This window comes from Hemibagrus wyckioides, linkage group LG22 (genome assembly GCF_019097595.1).
Source record: "Hemibagrus wyckioides isolate EC202008001 linkage group LG22, SWU_Hwy_1.0, whole genome shotgun sequence".
Lineage (NCBI taxonomy): Eukaryota > Metazoa > Chordata > Actinopteri > Siluriformes > Bagridae > Hemibagrus > Hemibagrus wyckioides.
The window spans coordinates 8,757,220-8,781,480 of NC_080731.1; the positions used below are offsets into that span (position 1 = coordinate 8,757,220).

At 36.1% G+C, this 24,261-nt stretch overlaps 3 protein-coding genes across 3 annotated transcripts; all 3 read right to left on the reverse strand.

Annotated features, from left to right (window-relative positions):
• Positions 1–5,613: 5,613 nt before the first annotated feature.
• LOC131343542 (C-X-C motif chemokine 3-like) lies at positions 5,614–6,944 on the reverse strand. Its single transcript, XM_058375307.1, has 3 exons — positions 6,788–6,944; positions 6,193–6,313; positions 5,614–6,107 (listed from the first exon to the last, which is right to left on the reverse strand). Exons 1-3 carry the CDS (start codon positions 6,849–6,851, stop codon positions 6,017–6,019), a joined length of 276 nt encoding a protein of 91 aa, XP_058231290.1. The 5' UTR covers positions 6,852–6,944; the 3' UTR covers positions 5,614–6,016.
• A 6,277-nt stretch (positions 6,945–13,221) lies between these two features.
• On the reverse strand, positions 13,222–14,431 carry LOC131343563 (C-X-C motif chemokine 11-6-like). Its single transcript, XM_058375350.1, has 4 exons — positions 14,273–14,431; positions 14,037–14,163; positions 13,830–13,922; positions 13,222–13,682 (listed from the first exon to the last, which is right to left on the reverse strand). The coding sequence occupies exons 1-4, from the start codon at positions 14,328–14,330 to the stop codon at positions 13,655–13,657; spliced, it is 306 nt and encodes a 101-aa protein (XP_058231333.1). The 5' UTR covers positions 14,331–14,431; the 3' UTR covers positions 13,222–13,654.
• A 4,882-nt stretch (positions 14,432–19,313) lies between these two features.
• LOC131343018 (C-X-C motif chemokine 2-like) lies at positions 19,314–20,448 on the reverse strand. The gene is made up of 4 exons (XM_058374365.1): positions 20,291–20,448; positions 20,008–20,137; positions 19,745–19,813; positions 19,314–19,646 (listed from the first exon to the last, which is right to left on the reverse strand). The coding sequence occupies exons 1-4, from the start codon at positions 20,355–20,357 to the stop codon at positions 19,574–19,576; spliced, it is 339 nt and encodes a 112-aa protein (XP_058230348.1). The 5' UTR covers positions 20,358–20,448; the 3' UTR covers positions 19,314–19,573.
• Between the last annotated feature and the right edge of the window lie 3,813 nt (positions 20,449–24,261).

Here is a 24,261-nt window from a genome sequence, read left to right on the forward strand (position 1 = left end):
ACCCACACAATATTAGGCAAGATCAGAATACATCGTACATACATTTTTTCATAAACTAATATTCTGTATTTGTGGTTATTCTATATACATATTAACATATTAAGTAATAAATCACAATTCTAAAAAAGGTTGCGGAGACAGAAGAACCAAAATTTTCCAAGAATTCTGTATCATTTCTGTGAAAACTGCGAACAATTTTTAAACATTTTTGTCTGCTCATTGTAGTTATTATTGATTCTTATAAACTTTTTTACCATATTATGTTCGCATAAATTTAGGACCCAGAAAACACAGAGAAAGGACTTCCTGTCAGTTACCATATAGCATTGTTGTTCTAATTTACCCTGAAATGTATAAATTTAATAAATGACTTCTTGTGTTTGTCTTGTCTCTTGTGTGACTATATTATGAATAACCATGAAACAGGGATGCTAGCAGATAAGATTTTTAAATAATTATGCAAAAGCCACATTTAGGAACCATGTCAAGCTTTAACTAGTGCTGTGATTGCAATTCATTTGCAGCTAAATTTGTTCAAACTGCCAACAACTGCTGCTATTACAGTATATGCTTACAAGAACCCTCTTGTTTACAGTTCTCCTATTTTGCATGTTGCACTGCTTATACATTGCAGAATGTATACTGGTCAGCACTCTTCTGTCTATATTGTTTATTTTGTGCATCTGTAGTGTACTGTTTTGTTTTGTATTGTCTTTTTGTCTTTCACTGTAGGTTGCACACGTTGCACTTTATGTGGCTAGGACAACTTACTTTCTGCCCTTAGCCCTGTTTTGTTTTATAGCTCTATGTCATTATGTTGTTTTATGTAGCATCAGGGTCTGGAGAAACGTTGTCTTATTTCACTATGTACTGTACTGCGTCAGCTATATATGGTTGAAACGACAATAAAAGCTTCTTGACTTGACTTTATAATATTATTGGCACTTTTATTATCTGCTAGTCTCTTGGTGGTCCAGCGGCACGATCCTGCGCTCTCATTGCTGCGGCCTGGGTTCGATTCCTGGGCAGGGCGCTAACCCAGCCACTAAAGTGTTAACTCTCAATGCCAGTCCCAAACCTGGACTAAATGGGACGATTGAAACCAGAACCATGCAGACCAAATGATCTGCTGTGTTGCAACCCGAAACAGGGAGCAGCTGAAAGAACAATAATAACATTGACACCTTTATTATCTGATTTAATCTGTTTGTGTAATCACATTGTGTTAGAACAGGAAGCCAACATGCAGGACTAAAAATGGCGAGGTGAGTTATTGTTATTATATACATTAAACCAAAACTAAACTGGACAAAAGTGGTGGAAATGTAAAATCCACTACAGAGATGTAACTTCCACGAAAACTCCTAATGCCTAAGCTCACAGGCATATATAGCACCACTCATTGGGGCTAACCGGAAACAGGTGCTTGTATTGTTGGACACAGAACAATGAAATGAGCGAAGCAAAGAACATGTAACCGGAACCAAAAAGAACAAAGCAAGGATGAGAACATAAACATAACAAAAGCCGGAATACATAAGCAAAGAAACAAAACATGCACATAAGTTATATATGCTACACAAGACAAAACACTATACACTATAGTGCCAAAAGTTTTGGGACATCTGCCTTTACATGCCAATGAATGTAATATAGAGTTGTCCCACCCTTTGCAGCTATAACAGCTTCAACTCTTCTGGGAAGGCTTTCCACAAGGTTTAGGAGTGTGTTTATGGGAATTAATGACCATTCCTCTAGAAGCGTATTTGCAGGCCAGTCAAGTTCCTCCACACCAAACTCGCTCATCCATGTCTTTATGGACCTTGCTTTGTGCACTGGTGTACAGTCATGTTGGAACAGGAAGGGGTCATCCCCAAACTGTTCCCGCAAAATTGGGAGCATGAAATTATCCAAAATGTCTTGGTATGCTGAAGCATTAAGAGTTCCTTTCACTGGAACTAAGAGGCCAAACCCAACCCCTGAAAAACAATACCTGAATTCAATGATTTGGCATGTCCGAAAACTTTTGGCAATATAGTGTATATACACTAGACAAGGGAACAGAACATATGTCTAATGAAACACATTAAAACAAATTTAACCAGGGCTATGAGAAGAACTGTCAAAGATACATTGAATCCAAGCTTTATCCATTCACTGCCAAGAGAGATTTACTATTAGCAGGTTTTTAAAGTATCATTTAAAAGCAGACGATTAATGAACGTTAACGCTTTTGTAACGTCAAAACGTCAACACGGTGTTTCCCTCAGTTTCATGTAACTTGACTGAGAAGTACAAGTTCAACAGGTGAAGTGATACAAAGCATCAAAATCTATTCACCTCTCACAAAGCACCATGCAGTATACAGTATAATACCAAGTAAATTTCTACCCACAAAAAGTGGCTGGGAAACATAAGCTCTTTTTACTCTTCCCTGGCACACAACAGCTCTGCTGTTCTCTTATGAAAGCAAAGTGCAGACACAAGGTCAAGCACAAAGTCTATTGCACATTTTTTTCTATTTAGACTTCTGTTACAACACAGAAACGAAATGATTTAAGGACCACCTACAGTACAGTAACTGTGTATTGTGTTCACAACCGCAGTATTTTACTATTACCCTTTATTTATGTAGCACAGTGGTCCTGATCCTTTATTTTTTAAAAATTAAAGTAGTGTTATATGACAAATGGCAAGTGTGAAAAAATCCAAGTTTAAAGAATTACTAATATGGACTTAAAGTCTCATTTTATGCACCTGTCATTATTATTATTATTATTATTATTATTATTATTATTATTAATTAATCTATCTATCTATCTATCTATCTATCTATCTATCTATCTATCTATCTATCTATCTATCTATCTATCTATCTATCTATCTATCTATCTATCTATTTATTGGTGAACTAGCATGTAATCCATTACATTTAACATCGAACTAACTAGAACAACTGCTCTGTTGTTTACATGTGAAAGCAAAAGTGACAGACACAAAGGCAGGCAAAGGAAAAGCCAGATCTAATCAGATGTCAGCCCACCAGTAGGTCAGAATTTATAATGTTGCTCTTTCTTTACCGTTTTTGTGCGTCAGAAAGTGTGACTGTTAAACAAATAAATCATGACCTATTAAGGTCTACGTATTATCTTTATTTTTAGTTGATTTTTTTTTGGTTTGTTTATTTATATATTTATTTATTTATTTATTTATTATAGTCAATTATTTTTGTTTGTGCATTCGAAAATGCGAGTGAATGCTTGCTGAACTAGAAAATGTTAATCAAAATAACTAACACTAACACTTTCTAATGCGCAAACAAAAATGGTAAACAAAAATACTGAGTATACTCAAACTTTTTTTTACAGTTTCAGTTCTGGTAAAGGAAGAACAAACATCACAAGTTCTGACATACTGGTGGGCTAAGATCAGATTAGATCCAGCTTTTCTATTGGCGGCCTTTGTGTCTGACCTCAGTGCCACATTTGCTTTCACAAGAGAACAAAAGAGCCATTGTCTTGGTCATGTAACACTAAAAGTAAAGTGTTAGTCCAGTGCGTGATTTCATTAACATTTTCTAGTGCATTACGTATTACAGTAGCATTTATAGTGCACAAGCAAAAAATGAAAAATCAATCAATCAATCAAATACTGAGAAAACTGAGACCTGGAGTTAAAATGCTCCATCATTTATTGGCATACAGAAAAGAGAAAGACATCATTCTAAACTGCAACAGGTCTACTTTTATACTTTTACACTTTGTACCTGCTTACAGTAAAAACAAAATGTTGTGATTTTGACAAAGAAAGGACATGCTTTACGCTGCCTCTGTAATCAGCTCTGTGATTTGTTTTATGTGGAGTGGCTAGCAAAAATGAAAGACAACTCAATGTATCATTGTTGAACCAACAAGATAAATACACCCATCAGGCATAACAATATGACCACTGAGAGGTGAAGTGAATAACACTGATTATCTCCTCATCATGAAATGCATCTGATAGAAAGGTGTCAGAATACACAGTGTATGACAGATCAGGGCTGTTTTGGCAGCAAATAAAGGATTGTCTTATCTTATCTTATCTTATCTTATCTTATCTTATCTTATCTTATCTTATCTTATCTTATCTTATCTTATCTTATCTTATCTTATCTCAGTGACAGGCTGTGCATTTCACACCTAGGCCTTCACCGGTGTCCTTCCTGAATTAATCCACCTCTATACCATCATTATGATGCCACGGCAATAGATACTAATCAACCGTTAAATAGCAAAGTAAAAAAGAAATTAGGCGACAGTATTTCACACCTCACAAGGAATAGTCCATTTTATTACTTTTACTTTTCTGAAAAAAGAGATTCTAGATAACCTATACAGCAAACTGCAATCTCCGGAGGATGCAGCATACGAAATGAGATGCAGCGAATATAGAAACAATGTATAACAGTGCGTTGTGTCACAGGCTCTTGTAGCGAACATGAATAAAATTACATTACATATAGCAAAAAAACAAAACAAAACAAATTAACACAATTCAGTCTCACAAGTCTCCTTTCACTGCAGCAAATAAATAAATAACCCACAGTCCACCCCGGGGATCTGGAATGAAGGCAAACTGTTTGTTTTGTGTAAAATAAAACCCCAAAGCATAAATGGTTCTTGAAAAAGCTTACCAACTATTTTGAAGAATCAAAAGGATTTTCTTGAAAAGTCTGCCTTGAAATGCATTTGTAAGGATGCCCGTGACCAAATCGCGGAAATTTCTTCTCCTCTGTCAGCCATTGTTAGTTAAAATATATATATTTTATTTAGTTTGTGCGGTTCGCTGCTTCTGACTACTCCAGTTATCCAATCAAAGGACAGGAAATTGCTGACGTAATCGTGTGCCTGCTAGATGGTGCCAGTGACGCCAACTCGAAATCTGATTGGTTGATGGATCAGATTCATTGCCACTTATTTTAAGCTATGGGCGCCTGCACTATTGATTCTGAAGGCCTTAAGGCCGGGCAACACATGATGTCAGCTACTAGCTGAAATATGATTGGATAAATACTCTTATCACAAATATACACTACTGGAAGCAGCGCAACTGAGAGAAAAGCTATGAAATGTAGAGAATAGACTATTGGGAATAATTTAATACACATTCATGGAAAAATATATTAATTATATTAAAATACAAGTCAGTGATTCAGATCACTGCAGTTTAGGCCAGCAGAGAAGGCCTTGCTGTCCCTGATGGCCCACCACTGCATTATCTTATCCTACCTTATCTTATTTTAAATTTTCCAGATGTACTCTGTGTGTGTGAGTATGTTTGTGTGGTAGTGGCAGTGGTAGCGGTAGCTGTAGGGCAGCTGGGAATCCCCATATTTCCCCTTTTATTTATTTATTTATTTATTTTTATTTTTTTTGGCAAAGTCTAACAAAGCCACTGTCACACTCAGTTCATGTGAACTTTTATCAAACCTACTCACAGTGATTTTCCATGTGACGTCCCACAACTAAGAAGGCGGCTTTATTTTAAAGAATCTCGTGGGACTGTTTAAATATCACCAGCGCATCGTGAATAGTACCACTGATGCCAGACTGGATATGTTTCAGCTTATGAATAAAACTCAGGACACATTTTCTTCTTATCAGATGTTGTTAATAACATAAAAATATATAAAACACTTTCATTAAAATATTAAATTAACAAAAATACTGGAATATCTGCCATTTTTACAGAGCTACAGTCAGACACAAGCAAAATGTTAGAACATTGTATACAGTTCCCTTGAATTAATATAGATACAACAGCTGCATGGTGCTTTAATATATGGCTGGACCTCTGGGTCTTTTTCACGTCCAGGGTTCTACATTTTTGGTCTGTAGCCAAAGTGCAACTAACACCCATAAGCACAATGTACTCAACCCCACACATATCTCTCATACATTCTCAAATTTAGCAGCATTTTTGCCAAATTTTTTTGTCTTTGGGTTTGGACATTGGTTTAGATCTGTTTCAGGCGTTATATCGGTGCACGCTGTCCACTCATTATGAGCCTCCATGGCTTTGATTCTGGATGGAGGCATATTTTCCGACCATCTTTTACCGTCACCCTGTAAAAACACAAAACCAGCAGGTTATGTTCAGGTTATTCGTGATCTGAATAACAATGTCAGATTTGCCTTTGGAGTAACTTACACAATCTCATAAGCTCTGCAGGATGCACTTGGAGGATACAGGTTCCATTTAATGATGCTCGTGGAACGGATTCTGTAGGACTTCTTACAGAGACAGCGTTCCCATTTATCCATTCGGAAAGCTGAAACACAGAGAAAAGACTTCCTGTCAGTACAGAACATTTACCATATAGCATTTTGAAGCTTTTTATGCTGAGAAACCTGCAATGCCAGAGTATTAATAGTATTAATTGACTTTATGTGGTCTTTAAATGATGACACAAATTCCACATTTAGGAAACCGGTCAAACTTAACTAGCACTGTGATTGCAATTCATTTGCATTACACTTTATAATATGATTGGCGCTTTTATTATCTGATTATAATTGAGTCATTTAAAAGCAGAGGATTAATGAATGTTAACGCTTTTGTAATGAGTACAACCGGTGGAGTGAAACACAGCATCAAAATCTATTCATCAAGTAAAATTCTACCCACTCATTTTTAATTTATAAGTATTAAACCCTAGATACATTTATCATTATAAAGAAATAAGTCAGCTTAACATATCTATCTAACACAGCAAATGTATATCTGAGTAGAATGCCTGATGTACCTGTACAAAATGATGTACACATCCAACAGCCAAGCAGCAGCAGCAGCAGAACGGAACGGCTCATGACTAATGCTTTCACTTTCCACTCTCACTCTCTAGCAGTACAAGTGTCTGACTGGCTACAAGCAAGAAACATTTATAGAGTGCCGAGTCAGAGGTAGTACACACAGTGCAGACTTCCCACTGGCATACTGTCTAATGGAAAAATGATTTCTGAGCCAAGAACCAGTTGAAAAGGATAATGATGTAATGCATTGAAGCATGGATGAGTTCCGCCCAGTCACAATGACACACACAATAACATTATTTAAGAAGGCATTTTGAAATATTCTAGTAATCTAGCTATTTTCTGATTTGCGTATTAGTCAATAATATGTCATGTCCTACGCTGGAGAAATCGAGAAAATGTCAGAAAGACTGCTTGTGTCGAAAGAGCAAATATTTTTAGAGTTACAAAGCCATACTGTATCATATGTGTCAAGGAAAAATCAATTCTCTCACACATGCTGTTATTTCCTTCGAATTCTTTTATTATTACAGTATGCTGGGTTTGCCTATATTGTAGAACTTTGACCATGAGCTGTTCATTTCACTAAAGGTCTTAATTTTTCAGCATGTGCTGCTTATTTACAATAAGAACTACATATTTTTTGAAAATTGTGGTTTGTGTGGGGTCCATTTGTAGGCTAAGACTAATCATTTTGTTAAAACACACACACACACACACAAAGTGTAGGATGGACATGGTTCACTAGTGGGAAAAGGTAAACAGTCCACCGCTACGACTAGTTTTGTTATTGCGACAGACAATTATATATAAAGCGTGTGTTTAATAGAAACCTTTCGAGTGTCTGTTCCAGTCTTTCGGTTTTCATTTCAGGCTTAAAACAAATAGAGTTTTTGTTTGGAATGCAGTAGTTGCAGTAGTGCCATTAAGGAATAAATTACAGATGACTGTGTGGGAACAGCACATTTTACATTCTTCATTTTAAAGAAGAAAAATAATAATCACTACACCACTGCATTTCTCTATAATCTGATCTCTGGAGTTATAGAGTGACTTTTTACAGCATCCATCGACCTCAAGCTGCTTTGTATTGTGTCAGCTAGTTATTTGTAGAGTTGTTATAATTCTGGTTTCATTTCAGAACTAACTTGCTGCACATTCAAGAAATTAGCAAAAGGGTGTATTTATTTATTTATTTATTTATTTATTTATTTATTTATTTATTTATTAATTAATTATTAGATTAGGTTAGATTAGATTAGATTAGATTCAACTTTATTGTCACTGCACATGTGGGTACAAGGCAACGAAATACAGTTAGCATCTAACCAGAAGTGCTTTTTCGCAGTGCAAATAATTAGCATATATAATCAGTATATAAACAGATAAATAATTTGCAAATATAAACAATATATAAAAATATATAAATAATTTGCATATATAAACAGTATACAGAGGGAGGTAAATACAATGAGTGCAAATGAGCAAATGATTATAGGTGGTGCAATAAATATTATATAAATATTATTTTCTATCCCTAGATATTATTTTCATAAGTTCCTTTGTGCTTTTATTTTCCTCAGTTAAATAGATACGTTTTCTGCTTTAACTTTAGCAACGAATATAAAGTTGTACCTTGTGCGATTTATTTATTTATTTTTTTGCCCACACAAAAGTACTCACCAGTCTGGTCCGGTTTCATGTTGGTCATCTGGACATGCAGGCTCTCTGACTTCCCAGTTACAATGGAAAATACAGCACTGTGAGATGGAATATTATTCAGTAGCACAATTATAGGAAAAACCTTTAAACTTTTGTCATTTTCGCTTATGCTCCCAACCCACAGTCAGGACCTTTTCCACCATGATGAAATACTGAAACGACATGTTTCCATATCCAGGGAAGACCCCTTAAAGATAAAGACTGTAGCATGTAAATTGAAAGATGTTACACAGTTGTTCCTGATAACCTTTTTCAAGGATTAATTTGGACACAGCACTTCACACATGTTTATGTAATATGGCCAAGTGCCAGTGCTGTACAGTAGTTGCAGTAGTGTTGCATCACATGGGCTTCTCACTTTCTTTGTGTTTCAGCACGACAGGACAGACAGTGCATTCAGCTTTCAACATTCCATACAAACAAAAAGAATAAGCAGCCTTTATTTGTCACATGTATATTAAAGCGAAGTGAAATTCATTTCTACGCACACCCCAGCTTAGGAAGTTGCACAGGGTCAGCAGCGATTCATCACACTATAGCAGAGAAGCTCGAGGGTCTTCAGTAAGTGGCAGATTGACCTTCCACTCAATAACCCAGAGAGTTTAAACTGCCACTTATACTAGGGACATAGATTCAGTGAGCTGCTTTGTAGTTGTAAATAATGCGAATTTGTCTGGAAAAAAGAATACTGTTAGCATGAACCCATTGACAGAGCATATCAATCACTGGTAGCTGAATTCTAGATTTCTTTTATTTGAAATGATGTTTTACATAAAAGTGTAATGATCATAAAAAAAAAAAATGCTATAATTAATATAGCACTAAACATGAAGGATGTTTATAAATGGAAGTGCGTAGTTGAAATTCAACTCGATTTTATCTCTATTTAATTCCGTTCCTTTTATTATTTAAAAAAAATAATATAGAAAAGAGTAAATAATTTTATAAAAAATAAATCAGAAAAAATCAATCATGTATTGAATATAGCAGTTTTTAACAATGGACACTGCCAACAAGCTGTTAAGAAATGTACACACACACACACACACACACACACAAACACAGGCTGATGAGTTAATGTAATACCTCTAGGCAATAAGATGAGCTGTCTATGGTAACATTCTTATAATAAAATATCATTCTGGTGATAGCTCAGTGAGACACATATACTGTACAGAGGTGGTAGAGTCTCAACGTGCTTGGGAACGTGGTACAAAGCTGGGTTTGATAATGCCTTCATAAAGGTGGGAGTCTGATGTGGGCAGCTACAGGAAGCCAGTTGAGGGGAAACAGTAATGTTTTGATGTGGAGTGTGGTGGGGAGGTTGCAGGAGCAGATTGCAGTAATCCAAATAGTCTTGAGATGCCAAGAGAGACTGAAGAAGCAGCCAGTGTGTCTACATGTTCATTAATGAAATGATCTAATCAGCATCAACATCAGAATGAATGGGGACTTGTCATGACTGTCAGTGCCAAGAGAGGCTGAATATTATAGACTTGGAGAGAAACACTTTGTTGATGAGAGAGATATGAGGAAAATAGATAGGTTGAAGCTGATGGAACATTTTCAGCAACTCATATAACCATGCTTTATTACTGTAGTGAGCAGAAAGGCATCTCAAAATGCACAACAATGCCACATCATATCCTAATCCTGAATCTGAAGCTACAGGGCAGGAAGCAGTTGAACACTGGCAAAAGACCAGCTGAATTTTTTCCAACCTTTTAACTGACTGGACAACTGAATGAATAAACATTTATGTGCAAGACAAAATCTTTTGTGCTCTCATTTGTTTTTCATTTCAGGTTTTAACTACTGCTACTATAATTAGCTCCATGTTCAACCTTCATCTTTCTTTCTTTTTTTTTTTAAACAAGCCCATTAATAGCAAGCAAAACAAAACACAATTATATGCATTAGTCAAGCTGTTATGGAAATATAGCATTTCATAAGCAAAGTGATAAATCATGGAAAACCTGAAAAGCCTGTCGTTGTGAATGCTCCTGCCGTTCAGAGATTGTCTGTTCTCACAACCAGAGTGGAAAATATTTAACTGTCGATGGAACGTTTCCAAATGAAACTCTGTGTTTACTTCAGGGCGGCTCACTAGGCCCAAAGAACACCACAGGACAGTACAATGACCAACAAAATTGGTGACTTAATTCATTTCTGTTAGAATGTTATATTATATCCTCTTTATATTCGTCTCATGCAAATTTCATTAGATTGTACACTTGAGCGAATTCTTCTTAACAATATACTTGTTTGAGATTCTGAATAAATTTAAATGTCTTTATTGCATTTTTCACGGTGACACTGCGCGTTAGAATAAATAACACTGCTTTAATATCTAAAAATGTTTTATTATGATAGTCGCAGTACATGTTTTCTACAAGCAGGATTTGGGGCCCAAAGTGCAACATCCATCCATCCATTTTCTATACCCGCTTTATTCCTAATTAGGGTCTGCTGGAGCCTATCCCAGCACACACTGGGCATAAGGCAGGGGTACACCCTGGACAGGTCACCAGTCCATCACAGGGCCATATATAGACAGGCAACCATACACACTCACATTCACTCCTACGGGCAATTTAGAATTACCAGTCAACCTAATGTACGTTTTTGGACTGTGGGAGGAAACCGGAGTACCCGGAGTAAACCCACACAAGCACAGGGAGAACATGCAAACTCCACACAGAAAGGCTCCTGCCTGTTCGAACCCGGGATTCGAACCGAACCCAGGACCTTCTTGCTGTGAGGCAACATCTAATTTTGAAGAATCCTTCCAATTGTATTGTATTTGCTCAATTAAAATAATAATAATAATAATAAAATGAAGTGGAAAATTCCCCTATTTAATCATCTGACCACAGAAGAAGTGAGCCGTGAGTCAAATGGGGTTGTGTAAACATTTAGCCTCCAGAACAGGTTCGTTTCCCTTTTCGTGATTGCGTCACAGGATTTTTTTTTTTTTTTAAAGGATTTGTTCCTTTTTATTTTTCCCTTGTGTCTGTGTCTTGGAATGACTTTCTCTAAGTGCACATATGTGTCATCCTTCCTCAGGGCTTAAAAGAGTCAACAAATGTGTTGAAAGACTTACAGTAGTGCAGTAGTGTGTGGGAAAAACTGGTTGGTATAGATGTGCCATTTACATTTTTTCCACAAATGGTTAAAAAAACAAACAACCAAAAAATGTATTTACTTTGTTTTTCATTTACAAAGTGATTCATTCCCATTCACACACAAACTGGATGACTAGAGCGACTTGATTAAGTAACAAAACCCTGGTCTGGCAGACAAAGCTCTTTATTCATAAAAAAAAAAAATTAAACCAAAAGGAAATAGAAACGGAAAATAGAAATAGAAATAGAAAATTACAGTATTTCGCAATAAACTGAACACTTGCCATGATGTCTTGATGATTTAATCGGTTAGATTTACACCATAGTTGTCTTCAATATATATGCCTATACATAACATTGTAAATACTGCGTCATTATAAATACTGAATAGCTGAAGTGACTTAACTCACTTTACAATTTTAAATTCTAACTCTAATGCCTCTGATGATATTATAATTACTGGAGAATAAGGGTTCAAGTCTATAAAACCGGCAAAAAAAAATAGTTTTTTTCCTTTAAACTGGGAAAGAGTTTTGTTCTGCCCACAACCTCTTTATTAATCCTCACAGCCTTGTTACATTACTGAGGTGAACCACTCTGACCTGCATATAACCACAGATCTTTTAATGCTGTTGTTCTTTCTGTTGCTCTCTGTTCGAGGGTCACCACAGTGGATCATCCGGTCTGCATGTTTGATTTGGCACAAGTTTTACTCCGGATGCTCATTCTGACGCAACCCTCTAATTTTATTCGAGCTTGTGACCGGCACTGAGAGTTAACACTTCAGTGGTTAGGTTAACCATAAATCCTTAAATAACCCATAATGTCTCTTAATCAGGTATTATTGATTAGGAGACATTATGCAACATATTTGTAAATTACTGGTGCTACTGCAAGTTGTTTATATTAGTTTTTGTTATTTACCAGAATTCACAAAGGATTTTTAATACTTGCTTTTGTCTTATAAACACAAAGATTATATATCATTCATTGTCTATACCCGCTTATTCCTAGGCACATAGGGCGAAAGGCAGGGGTACACCCTGGACAGGTCACCAGTCCATCACAGGGCCACACAACCACAGGCAATTTAGAATTACCAATCAACCTAATGTACAGGTCTTTGGACTGTGGGAGGAAACCGGAGTACCTGGAGTAAACCCACGCAGGCACGGGGAGAACGTGCGAACTCCACACAGAAAGGCCCCAGTTCGACCCCGGGATTCAAACCCAGGACCTTCTTGCTGTGAGGCAATAGTGCTAACCACTTAGCCACCGTGCTGCCCACAGATTATATATCTTTATCTGAAAAATAAAAGGCAATAATAATAATGATAATAACAACAACAACAATAACATCAACAACAACTCAGTGGCTGAAGCAGTAATCAATTTTTTTACTGCTTTTTAAATTATTATCTCAAACATTTATTATATTATTATTTTAAACATTTTGTTCCAGTAACCTACTCTTTTAGGACAAATATTAGAATAATATTATTAAAATATTATTTTATATGCAAGTTAATATTTAGGAAAAAAAAACCCCAATCAAATTCTAATTTTATACATATTTTATTTGTCACATACACAATCATACATTGATGAACACGTAATGCAATGCTTTTTAAACAGTCAAAATGGAATTAACAGTAAAATAATTAAAACAATTAAATTACATTAAATCAAATGGAATTCGCTGTACAGTCCGGAAAATGCCAGCATTCCTTTCCTTTATATTCGTGAAAAATACAACAGGTAATAAAATAACAATAGGAAAATCAAGACAACATGGAAAGAATGATATTACAAAAGATACATCAAAAGATAAATGTATAAATTCGTCCAGCAATATCCAGTGGGACACTGAATAAATTAAACGTTCAGCTAATTACCAGTTGTGTTTGTTACGGCATCAAAAATAAATATTCAATAAATATAGCAAAATGTAACAAAACCTACTGGAAATATAATAATAATAATAATAAAAAAAAAAATTCATATCCTCGTCTTTTAAGCTTCGTTTTCCTGCAGTTGACTCCTAAAAAAGATGAGAACAAGGAGTTATGTTTCTACCCTTGTAGTCAATATAGTAGAATTAAAAGAAACAACAATAAAATAATGAATAAACATTAAAAACAACAACAACAACAGCAATAAATACTGATGATAGTGAGGATGTGCTCACCTCCTTTGACTCCTGGCCTTCTTGAGGTTAAGCTTCATGAACTTGGATTCAGGATTCAAACATTTTTTACCTGCACCATTCTTCAGAACAGCTCTAAAACCAGATAAATAAAACAAATGAAATGATTTAGTAATGGAAGTGAATGATGCTATGCTATGCTATGCTCTGCTGTGCTACATTGGTATGCATCTGGATGATTGAACTTACATCATTTCAACATTTTCACAAGATGCACTAGGAGGATAAATTTCAATCCGGTCAACATGTTTGGGAGGAACATAATTTGAACCTGGACCTTGACACAAACATCTCCTCACACTGGGCCTGGCCTGTCCTGGAAACAGAAGAAAACTATTACAAATCACCATTACAAATAAGCTTAATTGTGTATTTTAAAAAAAGAGTCACAGTTTACTGAAATGTCCATAAGATAAGAATCCTACCTTCTACGTGAAGAATAAGTAGACAGGCAAACACGACAAAACCTGCAGCAGCCTTCATTTTTCCTCTTGCTCTTCAACTCACTGATCAAGCCTGACTGAAGGAATGAGTGTGCTCATCTTAAAGGAGGCTTTTATAGCTGTTAACAGCCCGGGTGGTTTCCAGTCTCCCTTTCCATCTTTACTTTCACTTTCCAACTTATTTCCTCACAGTCTGGTTTTTTTTTTTATATTGGTTCTTGGAAATTCTTTTGCTTTATATTCAGCAGTGACAGAGACTAATTGCCATCTCCTGATCTTTACATGCACTTATTTTAAAGGTAGTTGACGTAATCCCTACAGAAAGGAAAACAGTGAAGACGAGTGATCAGATTGAGCAATATAATTTAGTTAATAGAAAGCAAACATCCAGTGAAACTTGCTTTACTAGGACGTTTGCATAGGCATATAACCAGCACCATATCAGTAATCACTTATTCAAATCATGTATGACGTTTTTGTCAACACTGATACAGTCATATTGTTGTGTGTGTGTGTTTTTTTTAATAATACATCATACGTCAATATGCATTAGTAAAACACACTGAACAGCATACTATGCCATTTAGGTGTCCCAGTGACAAAAACCTACTTGGGAGGAAAAAGCTTTTAAACAAATTCTCTATATTGCCAAACGTTTTGGGACACCCCTCCAAATCATTGAATTCAGGTGTTGTTTTTCAGGCCTTGGGCTTGGCCCCTTAGTTTTAGTAAAAGGAACTCTTAATGCGTCAGCATACAACATTTTGGACAATTTCAGGCTCCCAACTTTGTGGGAACAGTTTGGGGATGACCCCTTCCTGTTCCAACATGACTGGGCACCAGTGCACAAAGTAAGGCCCATGAAGACCTGGATGAGCTTGACTGTCCTTACCTTAACCTGATGGAACACCTTTGGGATGAATTAGATCGGAGACTGTGAGCTAGGCCTTCTCGTCCAACATTAGTACAAGGCTCACAAATGCTCTTCTAGAGAAATTACACAGCTTCACTAATTAGCTTCACTATTTCTATTTCAACCACAAGACTTTACCACTGTTTTCACTGTTTCAGATAATTGTTGCTCAGCTTGTAGCACTACTCATAAGCAACTTATGTGTGAAAGGGGGGATGTAGTAGCTTAGTGGGTGGTTCAGCATTCACTACTGATAAGAATGTTGTGTGTTTGAATCCCAGGTCCACCAAGCTACCACTGCTGGGCCCCTGAGCAAGGCCCGTAACCCTCAGTTGTACAAAAATTAGTTAAAAAATGTAAGTTGCACTGATAAGAGTGTCTGCTAAATGCCATAAATATAAATGATATATGTATTCTTCTTTCAGTTATGAGATACATGCATGCCTGCCCTGAATGCTGCTATATCTTTCATTTTCCTTCACACACTAGTAAAGTAGAAACACAAACCTTTTCTATATGCTGTGAAATTTATTTAAATGTATAATATACGCATTATGTTTGCAGTTGCAGAGGAATAAGTTTGCAGGTTACTGAACTCCAGTCGTATTTCCTGTTATTCTGTCTTTATCTGTTATTGGCCTTTTGCCTGTTTCCCCTGTAAGACATAGCTTATTTTATGGCTTATTATATCTTCTTTTTTCTTTTTTTTAAATAACAACACATCATACTAGAATTAAAATATCCTCATCCAGCTGGTTATGATTCCATCAGACAGGAAGTTTAGCATGGTGTATGTACTGTATATGAACTATTTTATGAAGGTGCAAAGGTTGAAGCATGGATGTCTGTTAATGGGAATAAATTAATCAGGACCATGCGTTATAATCAGTGTGGAAATAATTCAGCCTGAGATCTAGCAGTAATGGAAATTTGAGCAAGTGAAAATGTGACTTCTGTGTAACATGAGCAAGAAGTGAAACACTGATGTAGTTGATGTCATTTCCAAATGATCAATGTGTGTAGAGTAAAAATAGATGCAGTGAGAAAATCCCCAGTATCTCTAATATCTGTTTCACCCAACACTAAGTAGCATATCAGTTTAGCACTACAGCTCACTCTGTGATTGTATGCAGGGTTATAAAACACAGCTCTAGTCCATTAATTTGATTGGTCAAGTGTGGTTCCAAGATTGTTGATATTTAAAAGCAGTCTAAAAGCATTGGATCGTTTCTTTGTTTCTATAAGCCTGTCTAAATGTGTATGCAACTTCCAATTCAAGAAACAGCCATTTCTTGATTTGTTATGGCCAGGAGGTGCTTATTGTAACATTGCATTTATTGGGTCCAATCCCAGGGACAAGTTGTGGGACACCATGGATGGGGTGCTAATCCATCACAGGGCACAATCATACACACACTCATTCATGCTATAGACAATTTAGAGATTTCAATCAGCCTGCATGCATTTGGACAAGGAGAGGAAACAGGATTACTCAGAGGAAACCCTTGAAGCACGGAGAACCCTGAAGAACACGCAAACAGATACAGGAATTAATGCTTACTCCGGCTAGATACAGTATCTCACAAAAGTGAGTACACTCCTCACATTTTTGTAAATATTTTATTATATCTTTTCATGTGACAACACTGAAGAAATGACACTCTGCTACAATGTAAAGTAGTGAGTGTACAGCCTGTATAACAGTGTAAATTTGCTGTCCCCTCAAAATAACTCAACACACTGCATCAAATTGGTCTGCAAGGAAGCCTCTACTAAAGATGATCCACATGAAAGCCCGTATACAGTTTGCTGAAGACAAGCGGACTAAAGACATGGATTACTGGAACCATGACCTGTGGTCCGATAAGACCAAGATAAACATCTTAATTTGGTTCAGATGGTGTCAAGCGTGTGTGGCATCAACCAGGTGAGGAGTACAAAGACAAGTGTGTCTTGTCTACAGTCAAGCATGGTGGTGGGAGTGTCATGGTCTGGGCCTGCATGAGTGCTGCCGGCGCTGGGGAGCTACAGTTCATTGAGGGAACCATGAATGCCATGAACATGTACTGTAATATACTGAAGCCTCCCTTCGGAGACTGGGCTGCAGGGCAGTATTCCAACATGATAACGACCCCAAACACACCTCCAAGACGACCACTGCCTTGCTAAAGAAGCTGAGGGTAAAGGTGATGGACTGGCCAAGCATGTCTCCAGGCCTAAACCTTATTGAGCATCTGTGGGGCATCCTCAAATGGAAGGTGGGGGAGCACTCTCTTGTATGAAAGCAGTGCCACACTAGCAATTTCATACAAAATGTATACATAAATATGATCTTTTTCATAAGATATACCAAGGTCTGACTCAATAAGAGATTTTGAAATTTGTTACTTTACAGTCCTGCATGTCATCACATCACTTACATAATGTAATCACATGAAAAACATGACTGTAAGTAAAATGTGGTTAAATCCTAAAAGTATGTTGTGATGAAACTGTAATTTCTATAACAGCATACTATATTTAGACTAGTATAATGCTTTCAGAGTTTGTCTAGTATGTTCTTATCACTGATTGTGCTTTCCTGGGTGGCCTTCTTTTGGCAGAAAGCATTCATCGTGGCAGCTGAGTTTTGGTTGAGTGGGCCTTAAAGGCCATCTGTAGCTTGATTATAAATGCTGATCCTGTTTACAAATACCAGCATGGTCCAGTCTGTTTGGCTTAAAAGATTTATCTCACGGCACTACAAAGATTTTGTTTTGTCTCATGCAAAATTACCTGTCATGTTCATATTCCTAAAACTTAAAAGTATTTTCAGTTACTTTACATGAAGGCGCTTCTTTTACAGGAATAACCAGCATGTGCTCTGATAACACAACAAAAAATTGGCAAAGGATAAAAAGGAGTTTTATCTAACCACACACTGAACAGCATAATGAGCCACCATGATATCACCTGATGAGGCTTAGTTATAAAGAAAGTCACCACATGATGCTCTTCCTTAAAATAAAAGACAACAATGGAAAAAAAAAAAAAACAATCTGTGAAGTTTCCCATAGCTATATATATAGATAAAGGTTTTAGACACCCCTATCACTGGGAAGGCATTACTGAGATCAAGCATTGATGTAGGGTGAGAAAACCTGGTATGTATTCATTATTTAAGTTTATTTTAAAGTCTTTTTTTTATTATTTGGGTTGAGGTCATGGCTCTGTGTGGGAAATAATTCTATTCTAATTTTGGCAAACCATATATTCATGGACATTGTTTTGTACACAGGGGAATTGTTAAGCTGGAATGGATTTGAGCCTCTCAGTTCCAGTAAAGAGACCTTTTAATGCTACAGCATACACATACAGCTGTGTGCTTCAGCAGTGTTGGGGCAAAACCACAAATGGTTTTAAATTTCCGGTGTCTACAAACTTTCGGATGTATAATATATTTCAGAAATATCTGTAGAAATAAAAAAAAAAGAGTCACAATTATTCTTAAATATTTCTATAAAATTGTCATATACTGTAAAATATGAATTTAAAGCAACACAAAATGATCCACTGGAAGTTGCACGGTCTACAACTGAACAAATTTCAAGCTTCTACATTTACATACAGTACAATCTTACATATATTTAGGCCTCCATTTACATGTTGACAAATCACTAGCAGGGTCTATTAGTTATATTAGCTATGCTGTTTTTAGCTGGCTGATCAACCAGAAAAACTCTTGGTGTTTAAACTCTTCAGTAACCTTGTAGTCAAGCATACTGAGTGAAAATAAAGATGCTGGTCTAAACTGACTAGCTAATTATTGACTAATAAAAATGAATTATTGATAAAAAAAAACCCACAGGCTAGAAGAACTGTGGGTAAGAATCCTTTATTATCATCATACATACATTACAGCACAGTGGAATTCTTTTCTTTGCGTTTTCCTGATGAAGTTGGGGTCAAAGCGAAGTGGCAGCTATAGCACCCCTTGGTGCAGGAAGCGGTTAAGAGCTTGGTGGTGCTGTGGCTTGAACCCTGACCCTCTAATCAACAACACTTGAACCAAACTGCCCCACATTGTAGCAAATTTTATTTTATTTTTACCTTAATGGGTTAAGTAATATATTTGTCATTTGTCCACTCATGATAGTAAATCATATCTCGTGTCAAATAAACTACCCTTGACAGGTAGATTGGAAGACAGACATTTTATTTGCACTTTGCTAAAACCAAATTTATTTTCTCTTTCTAGAAAAACACAGTGCTAATGATTGAATGAATGAATGAATGAATGAGCGATATACTGAATTGTTACATGTTCTTCTTGCTAATTGTAATAAAGCAGTTATAGACTGCTTGCGATTAGCAGCGATTAGCTCTGCATTTTAATTTTTCTTCTTGTTCTTCTTCTTGTTTTTTCCTTTTTGTGCCTTGGATTTTTCCTTAAGCCTCTGTCCACTGAAAGCATAAATGCAAGGTAACTGTTTACAAATTGAAAGTTGGCTTATATGGTGACCTTGAAATCATGTGATTTACAAGAGACGGCTGCTGCTCACCTCAAAATCCCCATGCCTTGTTTTCCATTGGGATCCAGACAGAATTTTCGTCCTGATTTCAGAGTGATTCTAAATTAAATCAGAAGAAGTGTTAAACAGTGCATGAACTCAGAAAGGTGAATATTTGAGAATGGTGTTGATAAGGAACAGCGTTTAATCAAACTTCTGTCTTAATTATTATACATTAGAAATGACAGATACATGTAATAGATATGAGAGTGATCGTATGATGACTTTATTACGTAATTGTAAAGCATACTCACATTACGTCCGTGTAGAAACAGGAGGCACTGGGAGGGAAAATGTTAATCGTCTGCACAAATGCAGGATTTACTCTTTTTTGTAAGTTTGTTTTTTGGCATAAACAACGATCTGTTGGTCCTCCTATCAGTCCTGAGGAAAGAGATTTGTTTTGCATTGAGAAAACCTGACTTAAACTTACTTCTTGTTTCAATTTTACAGTGGCTTTTTTCATGAATTATAATAGTAAGCTAGCACTATTACAGTTTGCTAATAGTTAATGTCAGGTGTTAATGACCATCTTACCTCCACAAAGCTCAGCAGTCACTCCAAAGAAGATGAAGAACACCAGTGAGAGAGCTGAAGTATTCATTGTGAAACTGAGCCTGGTAATGTGAAGCACAACATGTTGGGATGGGAATTAAATAAGAGGATTTGGGAGGAGTTTGTTGATGGAGTTTCACTTTTCAATTTGAATGGAGATGCTATATCTGCAAGGGGGACATTCCTTCATCGTGGGAAAATCCCAGAGCATCGTTATATCCTGAAGTGACTTCACAATACACTGTGAGACAAACAAAATGATTCTATGTAATCTTAGCCTATATATTAGAAGAAATCCTGCATATCAGTTGCATTTGCAAGAAAATAAATCCGGAAATAAGATTAACACAAGAATGAAGTGAAAATAGTTCTGTTCGATTATTAATGACAGGGAATTATGAGTATTACATACTCACACTTCAAGGTACATTGATATGATATGAAAATCTGATACAGACATATCCCTTTTACAGGTTTTATTTGTGTTGGAGCAAGACACTTTACCCTTTAAGTTATATCTACATTAGTAACATACCTCCTACTTCAGGTAGCTGTAATGTCTGTAGTATCTATCTCATGGTTATTGGGTCATAAGATGACCCGATGAAGATAATATAAGATAAGGTAAGATAAGGTCTGTTGGGGATGTAACCTGAAGGAGGCAGAGAGAAATAAACTGGACAAACTAATCAGGAGGGCTGGATCTGTTGGCATGGAGCTGGACCCAGTTCACATTGTTGTTAGAAAGAATAGAAAAGAATGCTGTCAAAACTCCATTCAGTCCTGGACAACCCTTCTCATCCACTACACAGTGTGCTGGTTAATCAGAAGAGCACATTCAGCTGAGCGCTTTAGGAAATCTTTCATCCCTGTGAGAATTTAAGTGTACAATTCCTCCCTTTAAGTGTTGGGACATTTTCTTTTTCATGTGCAATTTCATGCAGCAATAGTGCTTTAGTAATTATAGGCCTTTTCATGCACATTGCAATTTCACCATTTTTTCCAATAATGTACAAACAACTGTACCATTATCACCTAATTACAATCCTTGTGTGCAATATTACAGCTCTACACTAGTATTTGTGTAGTATTTGTACAGTATTTGTATTTATTTATTCTTTTTTACAGTTTATAAAACAGTGTATATATTTCTATCTTGTTCTCTTATATTTTATTTTCATATTTTTATATTTCTTTCTTTCTTATTCTCTCTTTGTTTTCATTAGAGCAACTGTAACATGGCAAAGGAATTTCCCCCTGGGATTAATAAAGTTCTTTAAATCTTGAAAAAATCCTGAAAAGATAAGATAAGATTAGGTAAGATAAGATAAGATAAGATAAGATAAGATAAGATAAGATAAGATAAGATAAGATAATTCATAATTCTTTGTCCCACTGTGGGGGAATTTGTATAGTTACAGCGGCAAAGGGGTAGCAGATGAAGAAAAAGATCATATCAAGGCAAGGTGACTTGAAACTATTAGAGATATTGTAGGGAGAGATTTAAAAAAGTATGCAAAGTATATAAATATGCAATAATAATAATAGTAATAACAACTTTGTTAGAATAGTAACAATAACAATTTGTAATAAAAATATACAAAACTATACAGAAGGTTATACTACTACTACTACTAATAATAATAAATATAATAATGATGATGAGGACAATGATGATCATCATCATTGTCATCATCTTCATCATGTGAGGGTTATGAAGGATAGTTTTTTTTCAGTTCCTTTTACATGGAAAACAGTTCTGGTAAGCCCACTTCCTCTTTCAATAATCTCCTCATGTTTACTACTATAGTGAACTCTTACAACTACATTGTTTGACCCCAGAAATGGTGATGTCCTTAAGAATTCTTGAGTACAAATTCAGATTATTCTTATTTAGCACATTAAAAAAAATAGATTCTGGCATTTAATTAATTATCACTGAGCTTAATGATGATCTGGTTTAACCGGTGACATTTAGCTCCTGTTCCTTGTGCAAGTGTGGAACATTTTTCCTGCTACCAAGCAGAGGTTTTTTCCAGCATCATGATTGCTGACTGCTTAAAGATCACATTTGCTCGTGAGTGATGACTGCAAAATATGACATTTTCTGCCCTTGCTGCACTCTGTCTGATGTCTCATGATTTTCCTCATCAAAGGCTCCGTAATATCTCGAACCCAAGTTTGATCAGAAACCAAATCGGATTACTTCTGCAACTTAAATAAATAGCTGACTAATCTCAGGCTTTTACTGGATTCCCTGACTCTAGAAGAGGTGTGATCTTTGTAACTCCCATATAGCCAATCTAGAAACTCTACATCTAATCCTATTCACTTTCAAGGCTCTTCATAATCTTGCTCCACCATATCTGTCTGACCTTCTACAATTATACACACCCTCCCATACACTCAGATCCTCTTCTGCTAACCAGCTCACCACACCATCAGCTCGACTGTCCATCATGGGGTTTATAGAGCATTCACTTGCTCTGCACCCCGCCTTTGGAACAGTCTCCCTACTGACATCAGAAGTATAGACTCTCTGACAACCTTTAAATCTTGTGTATTATTTTATTTTTAAATATTTTATTCTATTATTCTGTTGTCTATTTGTAGGTTTTACTTTATGCTCTGTGTTTTAAATTTATTTTTTATAAGGTAACCTTAAGAGTTTGAAAGGCGCCCACAAATAAAATGTATTATTATTATTATTATTATTATTATTATTATTATTATTATTATTATTATTATTAAGCATGCATAATGCCATAGCTTAATACTGCAGCGTTATCTGTATATTACTCACGTCCCTTCTAGCTTTCCTAGTGATGTCAATAAAAATCCCCCTAAATAAAAATGACCCCCACATCTCACCTACAAGCCAGCTGTTTCTTATTACACAACAGCTACCCGCTTAGGGATGATGAGGATAACAGATGCTTATATAAGTCATGTGAAGCCAGACACAACACACACTGGAAAGTCCTAACTGTCTCGCTCACATACAGATTAGGAGTTTCCCTCTTGGGTGAAAGCAACTACCACCACTGACTCGATTTGCCTTCAGGACACAGATGTTTGTGGCATCATTGTGGTTTGATCGCATCACTCAAAAGCGTGTAAAATACCGCTTTTTTTAGTTTCTGTGAATTTGATATACAGGGAGAAGAGATGATACAAAACGCTCACCCCATGTAGGCAAGAGCTCAGGCTCTCCTGGTCATCAGCTACAGAAGAAGCACCCTAAGCATAAAGAATATCACTCTGACCCCTGTTCTTTGTCATTTCATCGTCTTTACTGAGTTTATGGTACAGTATGACTTCCATGAATCTTCTACAATGATGAGTAAAATCTTGCATTATATTCTCAGTGTCCTAACCTGTTCATGCACGTGTTCATAATGTCCCTCTTTTCATGAACCTAAAAAACACTCTTTTCATGCTCTAGAGTATTTCCTGTTACAGTGTGGTCAACACTTAGGAGCATGCTTTACTCTAAATAGATACAAGAAACCGGGACATTCCATCTGCTCTAATAAGAGGGAAGTTGGTCACGGTCTTGTATAAAACACATGCCATTAACTAGGTAATCTGCTACTTTCATTTTACATTACTTTTACACGCTTCTCCATTTTAAAAAAAGTAAGGAAATATTCAGAGTGTACTATCAGTATCTATTACCTGTGTTTGTGGATGCTGCTGGAAACTGTGAATTTCCCTTTGGGATGAATAAAGTATCTATCTATCTATCTATCTATCTATCTATCTATCTATCTATCTATCTATCTATCTATCTATCTATCTATCTGTCTGTCTGTCTGTCTGTCTGTCTGTCTGTCTGTCTGTCTGTCTGTCTGTCTGTCTGTCTGTCTGTCTATCTATCTATCTATCTATCTATCTATCTATCTATCTATCTATCTATCTATCTATCAGTAGCATCACTGCTCACATACAAA

Excerpts from the sequence above, each read along its gene's own strand:
- LOC131343542 (XM_058375307.1), bottom strand. The coding sequence starts at position 6,851 with ATGAGCCGTTCCGTTCTGCTGCTGCTGCTGCTTGGCTGTTGGATGTGT. Across the intron at positions 6,314-6,787 it reads GTGTACATCATTTTGTACAG|CTTTCCGAATGGATAAATGG; the intron begins GTACATCAGGCA and ends TCTGTGTTTCAG. Across the intron at positions 6,108-6,192 it reads TGCAGAGCTTATGAGATTGT|GGTGACGGTAAAAGATGGTC; the intron begins GTAAGTTACTCC and ends GTGTTTTTACAG.
- LOC131343563 (XM_058375350.1), bottom strand. The coding sequence starts at position 14,330 with ATGAAGGCTGCTGCAGGTTTTGTCGTGTTTGCCTGTCTACTTATTCTT. Across the intron at positions 13,923-14,036 it reads TGTGAAAATGTTGAAATGAT|AGCTGTTCTGAAGAATGGTG; the intron begins GTAAGTTCAATC and ends ATCTGGTTTTAG. Across the intron at positions 13,683-13,829 it reads AAGGCCAGGAGTCAAAGGAG|GAGTCAACTGCAGGAAAACG; the intron begins GTGAGCACATCC and ends CATCTTTTTTAG.
- LOC131343018 (XM_058374365.1), bottom strand. The coding sequence starts at position 20,357 with ATGAATACTTCAGCTCTCTCACTGGTGTTCTTCATCTTCTTTGGAGTG. Across the intron at positions 19,814-20,007 it reads TGTTTCTACACGGACGTAAT|AATCACTCTGAAATCAGGAC; the intron begins GTGAGTATGCTT and ends GATTTAATTTAG. Across the intron at positions 19,647-19,744 it reads CAAGGCATGGGGATTTTGAG|TGGACAGAGGCTTAAGGAAA; the intron begins GTGAGCAGCAGC and ends TTATGCTTTCAG.